Here is a 7,615-nt window from a genome sequence, read left to right as displayed (position 1 = left end):
TAGCATCTCTACACTGGAGAGCAAGTTTCAGTGTCTCTTCTGACATCCATTTTGATCTTTTTCTTCTTTCTTGTCTTGTTAATGACTTTTTGCTTTCTTCCTGTATGATGTTCTTGATGTCATCCTACAACTCTTTTGGTCTTCGGTCATTAGTGTCTAATGCATCAAATCTGTTCTTGAGATGGTCTCTAAATTCAGGTGGAATATATTTTGGCTCTCGTGGACTTGTTTGAATTTTCTTCAGCTTTAGTCTGAAGTTGCATATGAGCAATTGATGGTCTGTTCTACAGTGTGCACCTGGCCTTGTTTGCTTGGTGGTGATGCAGTACTGGAGGCGTCACTCATCTATGCCTAGAAATATAGATGATAGCTATCTGACCAACCAATTGGAAAAGATCCATATTTGTGTCTATTCCAAAGAGAGGTGACCCAACAGAATGCAGGAATATCAAACGGTATCATTAATATCACAAGTAAGTACATTTTTTTCTTAAAATGATTCAACAGCAGTTATAAGACCACATTGACAGGGAATTGCCAAAAAATTCATACTGGATTCAGAAGAGGACATGGAACAAGGAATATCATTACTGATGTCAGACAGCTCTTGACTGAAAGAGACTATGAGAAAGGTGTTTACTTGTGTTTGTTGATTATGCAAAGGCTTTTGACTGTGTGGATCATTACAAGCTGTGGATAACATTGTGAAGAATGAGTATTCTAGAATACTTAATTGTGCTCAGGAGGAGTATGTACAAAGACCAAGAGGCAGTTGTTAGAACAGAACAAGGGAATACTTAATGGTTTAAAATCAGGAAGGTGTGTACCATCATTGTATCCTTTCACCATACTAATTCAATCTGTGTGCTGAGCAAGTAGGCTAAGAAACTGGATTATATGAAGGAAAATGTGGCCTCAGGACTGGTAGAAGACTCATTACAACCTGCAATATGCAGATGGTATAACCTTGCTTGCTGGAAATGAAGAGGACTTAGAATACTTACTGATGATGACCAAAGACCAAAACTTTAATTATGGATTGCACCACAGTGTAACGAATACAAAAATCCTCACAACTGGACCAGTAAATCACATCATGATAAGTGTACAAAAGATTGAAGTTGTCAAAGACTTCATTTTACTTGGATCCACAAACAACACTCATGGAAACAGCAGTTAAGAAATCAAACAATGTATTGCATTAGGCAAGTCTGCTGCATAAAACCTCTTTAAAGTGTTCAAGAGCAAAGAGGTAAGTTTGAGGACTAAGGTATGCCTGACCCAAACCATGCTGTATATTTTCAGTGACTTCATATGCATATGAAGTTGGAAAGTGAATAATGAAGACCATAAAAGAATCTATGCATTTGAATTATAGTGTTGGAGAAGAATATTAAAAGTACCATGGACTTTGAAAGAACAAACAAATCTGTATTGGAAGAAATACAGTCAGAATGCTCCTTAGAAGCCAGGATGGCGAGCCTTCATCTCTCATACTTAGGACATGTTATCTGGAGGGACCAGTCCCTGGAGAAGGGCATCATGCTTGGAAAAGTAGAGTGTCAATGAAAAAGATGAAGACCCCCCAATGATATGGATTGGCATAGTGGAAGTAGCAATGGGCTTGAGCAGTAGCTGTGAGGGTGATGCAGAACCAACAAGTGTTTGTTCTGTTGTTCACAGGGTCATTATGAGTCAAAACTGACTCAATGGCACCTAACAACAATAACAACATAAAGGGGCTAAATATACTTAGTTTTCTGCCTTAATGGCAGCCATTAGGGCAGAAAACTTTATATTTAGTAAGCCCCTTTAACGCTCTAGCTTGGACACCATCTGAAAGGAAGCAGTTTTAGGAAGAATCTATGTGTAGATTTAACTTGGGCTAAAGTTAAAGATTTGAAATTTGGCTTTAGGTACAGGGTATAAACAATGGTATATCATCTAGAAAGAAAGAATTCCACACTAATCAAGGTGTCTTTTTATCTCCAACTTTTTATCTTGAAAATGTTCCAACCTGAAAATGTTGAAAGACTAGTATACTAAGCACCCACATAGCCTTCACCTAAATTCAGTAAGAACTCCAGCTTCTATCTCCTAAAACAAGGACATTCTCAGTTTCACACCTGAGAATTTTAGCATTTGATGATGTCTGAAATGGCAGCATGTCCACAGAGGATAATTTTAACTATTAGATTTTCAAGAAGATACAGTCCATGCCTCAGATAGTACAACTGCTTTTTATGATAACCGAATACCATATGACATTACTATTGGAATGATGTTTATTAGATAACTGTAACCCACTGAACAGTGTCCTAACCTTTTTGTTTTGTTTTAACAAGCAGAAATGTATTCTCTCACAGTTTAGGAGGCTAGTCCAAATTCAGAATTCTGGTTCTGGGGAAAGACTTTCTCTGTCAGCTCTGGGAAAGGTCCGTGTCTCCTTTCAGAACCTGAAGGCCCAGTGTTCCTTGGAGCTCTCCATGTGTCGTAGCATCGATCTTTTCTCTGGATCTAGGAGCTTCAGAGTGCAGGAACCCCAGGTCCAAAGGACACCACACCCCACCTCTGGCTCTGCTTTCTTGGTGGTAGTAGCTCCCTTTTCTCCTAACCTTTCATAACTAGTAGGTTGCATCCCGAACTTTATCTTATGATGATTGGAACATTTTGAATATCATCAGCTATGCTTGGGTTGGGGGGAAGCTACATTATCTAATGAAGCTAGATGCAAAAATCATTGAAAATATAAGGTATATTTATCACTGCTATTCGAGATTGATTTTAGGATAACCACATCTGCCTAGCCAAATACCTTCAGAAGAGTCAGTCTTCGATTGTGGGTTTGTCCCTGCGGAGAGCCGAATTGATGTCTGTGCTGATAGCTAGAAACTTGGCTTTTCCTATTTTGGAATCACTTGTACAACTTTTCCTATTTTGGGATCTGTTCTTATATTTTAAAAAATGGTCTAACTTCCTATTCCCCATGTGACTGGAAAGTCAGTCTACTGACCACCTCACCAGATGCCCCTCAGACAGCAGAATGGTCTTCCTGAAGAAGGAGTTTGAGGTCAATGGGAAGAGTGGCCTCCCTGCTTTGGCTCCCACATGTGTCCTTCAGTCACCTTGAGCCCTGAACCGGAACCACCAGGAGGCTTTGTAAGCACTAACGTCAGCAGGAGCTGAGCCACTAGAAGTCCCTGCATTCCTGCCCTCCTCCACCCTCCATCATCAACCACTGCCAGCCCTTGTGCCTGCTTTTCCTCTGAGTCTTTTCTTCTCCAGAGAGTTGAAGCTCTTCAGTGACTACCTTATGTGTGTCTTGGGAGGCTACGGATACCATAGTATAATCTTAGGAATTTCACCACGTAAGAAGCACCTACCAGGGTCCCCTTTCACTCACACAACCACTCTTTGAAGTAGATGGTTTTATTCTTAACAGATGAGGAAACAGAAAAGTGAAGCAGTTTACTCATAGCAGAGTCAGGACTTGAATTCAGATCTGATGAGCCAATACTCCAGCTGTGGTTCTCTACTAATCTCCCCTTTTTGGGACTGCACCCATAATAGGTGTTCATTGAATCTTTCTTGGATAAATGTTGAAGAAACAGCCTGTAAATGTAGAGAACTGTGCCGGTGGCAAGTTTTCCAACAATATCAACAATTGGGAGACATAGCAAGTTAATGTAGTCACTCGAGATCAGAATTGAGCAAATCATGTTAGCTTGAGACCATTGCTTGTGAACCTTAGAGCTGGAAGGGACCCAGGGAGATGCTCCTCACTCCCACACTGGAGACAGGCTTCACGATATTATGACCTGCTAAAGGCCAGAAAGGCCTGCTAAACCCCAAACCATGCTTTGCCCAACAACAAAATATCTCTGAGCATCTGAAAATAACGTTATGGGACCACCCTGAGCTGCTTTGGTTTGCAAGGTGCTGGGTGTGCAATGGTGAGACCCCAAGTCTGGCCCTGCCACAGAGCTTTAAGTGTGGAAGCTGGAGGGCTGCCATTCAGGAATTAGGGTTGACTTTCACTCAGAGTGAGAAATGCATTTCACATTGTGACCCAATAAATTAATAATTCCATAAGTAATACACACACACACACACACACATATATATATTGTTGTTAAGTGCTGTCAAGTTGATTCCGACCTATAGCGACCCTGTACAGGGTTTCCAAGAAGCAGCTGGTGAGCTTGAACCACAGACCTTGCACTTCAAATGACTTTGCAGTCTGATGCATTAATCCACAGTGCCACACCAAGACTCTGTATCTATCTATCTATCTATCTATCTATCTATCTATCTATCTATCTATCTAACTGATGAATATAACTCTTATGCTCCTTGGAAACCATATTCAGGGTCACTATGAGTCGGAACCGACTCAATGGCTCACAGCAAAAACAATATACATAACCAAAATGAAAGTTTCAAAATACAATGCTTTTTCTAAATGTAATGCAGTAAACTCAATATTTTTTGGTTTTAGCCTGGGAAAGAAAACAAAAAAGGTATACCACTTTCTTGGTCATAACCCATGGTGACTGTTACCCCTTAAATCACTGATACCAACTAGGGAAAAGCTACTAAACCCTGAATGGGCATCACTGTATACACATAATCTTAGCATTGGGTAGATAAGAGATTTCAGAGCCCATTCATCACAGGCAAGACTTCTTAGCCTAATCAGAGGAATGCAAATAGGCCCAAGAGAGGAATCCTGTCGTCACCATAGTGGTCCCATCAAATCAGGACTGACTGGAAAGAATATGGAGCCCTGCCCCCCTTCTCTGCTGTGAATCTGAAGAGGTGGTCCCAGGGAGGAAGATAAGGGTCAGCACTCATACATGTCACTGCCTTAAGAGAAAGATGATCAAGGGCTAAAACCCACTGGATATAAAGTCATTGACTGGGGTCCTTGGCAGGTGAAGATCTGACTCCTGAAGAGTGGTGGAGGTAACCGTGGTGAAAAGGGCCTAAGGACAGGGTCTGTGTGTTTTGCTGTTTGGGGATAATCTCGGCTGGTGGGTCTCTACTTCATTGTACACTGAACCGTCCAGGGAGCTTGTTAACATGCTGATTCTAGTTAGGAGACCTGGGAGGGCTTGAGAGTCTGCATTTCAAACCAGTTCCCAGGTAATGCTGATGTTTCTGGTCCTTAGTCCATATTTGAATCACAAGGAGCTATACAGGGTCACTCACTATGAGTCAGAACCAGCTCAATGGCACTTAACAACAGTCTTCCACTTTGAAAGGGAGGGCCAAGACATGCTCCAAGTTGACCACCTGTCTCTTCCTGCAGACATGGTGAGGGGCTGCCACTTCCTGCACATCTTGGCCTGTGCTCGCCTGAGCCTCAGCCCGAGCCTGAGTGAAGCTGTTCTGCGGCAGGTGCTGGAGCTCCTGGAGGACCAGAGTGACATCATCAGCACCATGGAGCACTACTACATGGCATTGTGAGGAGAGGCAGGCAGTCAGGCTCTGACTTACTCATTGTGTCTGGGGGCAGTGACCTCACGGTGAACTCTACGGTGTAGTCACTGGGCAATGGGACTTGGCCTAAATGCTGTAGGCTGCCTTCACCTGGTGTAAAATGGTTTAACTCAGCCATGGGACATGAAAGCACTCCCTGTGGACCAGGCTGGACTGGCATCGCTCATGGAGCAGGAGGAGGACACAGTGTCGGCAGCTCAATAGGTGTGTTTGTGACTTTGGGCTCTGGGGAGAAAGGCATGACATGGTGAAGGCCCATCACACAAGCCTATAACTTAAAACCTCAGACTGGCAGATGAATTCTGTGGGCTGTGTGAATCTAAGGACCAGGTTCAGGGTACTCATTCTCCCAGGGTAAGCGCCACTCACTGACATTTCTGTGGGCTCAAGCACCGGAGGCGGGTCCTGAGTCCTGGGTTAGTGCTGTGGTATAGCCCACTCAGAGGGAGGAGTAAAAAGAATCTAGAACAATATTTTGTGTTTTCAACTTTCCTTATTCTGAATTAAAAGACACTTCCCCTATGGGTTGGAATCATATCAACAGCACTTAACAACAACAAATGACTAAATACATTGTACTTGAATGCCCATGAAGATGGAGGAGGTGGCCAGCCTCGGGAGCTGGTCGATGTCAGGATCAAGGTTGCCATTGAGTATGTAAGACATTCTGGCACCATCAGACAGACTCAGTATGTGCCCAGACAGGTGGCAGAGTCATGCTCTTGCTCATCATCCTAAACAAATGGGAAAACAACCTGAGGTATGTGGTAGGCTTGTTCTAACAGCAGAATTACAAATCCAGCCAGTAGAAACCAAATGCAGAGAAATTACTGGACTCAATTACAGTAATTTTATAAAAGGTATATTTGCTTTTGTGTATTGCCACTGAGCTGTGGAAGGCATTTGCTTTTTCTTTTTCATTTGGCATTTGCTTGATGCAGTCTGCTCTAAGTGACTCATATGGAAAATCCACTGGCTGGTGTGGAAATAGAGCAGTTTGTATTGAAGTCAGATCCAGCAGAATACATTGGGTTTGTACTGGCAAAACCCACTGTGTACTGTGCATGGTTTGGGTCTGGGGGCACACTGTCAGCCTAAATTGTGAGGTTTCCCTTCACCCCTCCTTGTTGACCCCTCCAGATTCTAACTCATGGTGGCCTCGTGTGACCGTAGAACTGCCCCATAATTCCCTTGGCTGTAATCCTTATGGGAGCAGACTGCCAGGTCTCCTGCCCAGCCACTGTCGCCAGCCTCTTGGTTAGCAGCCAAGGACTGACCCGTTTACATCACCAGGGCTCCTTTGTGTGACCTTGGCCTTGTTCAGTGCTGTTTAGTTGCTTCCAACTCATAGCACCCCTTCTATAGGGTTCCCAAGGAACGGCTGGTGAGTTTGAACTGCTGACCTTTAAGTTAGCAGTTCAGTGCTTATCTTACAGCACCACACTAGGATGTCATCCTTAATAGGGCCATTGTCTAAGTGAGGCTGCATCTCCAGACTAGCAAACCAAGCCCATTACCATGAAGTGGAGTCTTCTTACAGCAACCCTACAGAGACAGTAAACTGTCCCATAGGGTTTCCTAGACTGTAAACCTTTAGGGAAGCTGACGGCCACATCTTTCTCCCAAGGGGTTTGAACTACGGGACTTTATAGTTTAGCAGCTAAGCACTTAGCTACTGCGCCACCAGAGTGCCTTTCATCTCCAGACCGAATGCAAATATTCGCTGGGGTCTCAGAACTGGTCGCTGCCCCTTTTCCTTTCCAAAACCTAATGAGAAGGGGCCATGGTCGACTAGCTGAGGTCTGGGTCTGTGTGACATGTTCCCTTCACCTCACCAAGTCCTGTCTTCCCAGCCTTTGCGCCTTAAGGTGTCCATGACACTTGGGGACATTTTGGCACTGCTGTGTTTACTAAATCAGGAGTAAGATAAAAATAAAAGTAGCCCAAGAATATACTAGGACCCCTGGTGTGGCACTGTAGGATAAACACTAGACCACAAACCATAAAATGGGTGATTTGAGCACATCAGCCGCACCTAGGAAACTCTATACAGGGTGGCTACCTAATCGGAACTGACTCGACAGCACTTAACAAAATGTATACCTACTTTTTG

The 7,615-nt window shown here is 43.6% G+C and overlaps 1 protein-coding gene across 1 annotated transcript in view; it reads left to right on the top strand.

The window, feature by feature from the left end:
- OBFC1 (oligonucleotide/oligosaccharide-binding fold containing 1) overlaps window positions 1-5,469 on the top strand; it is a 51,243-nt gene extending 45,774 nt beyond the window's left edge. The window contains exon 10 of the mRNA XM_006831478.1: window positions 5,312-5,469. Within this exon, the coding sequence (XP_006831541.1) occupies window positions 5,312-5,469 (158 nt within the window). The remainder of the gene's footprint in view (window positions 1-5,311) is intronic.
- The last annotated feature ends 2,146 nt before the right edge of the window (window positions 5,470-7,615 follow it).

This window comes from Chrysochloris asiatica, unplaced genomic scaffold, assembly GCF_000296735.1.
Source record: "Chrysochloris asiatica unplaced genomic scaffold, ChrAsi1.0 scaffold00003, whole genome shotgun sequence".
Taxonomy (NCBI): domain Eukaryota; kingdom Metazoa; phylum Chordata; class Mammalia; order Afrosoricida; family Chrysochloridae; genus Chrysochloris; species Chrysochloris asiatica.
This window is presented reverse-complemented; position numbering and strand designations above follow the sequence as displayed.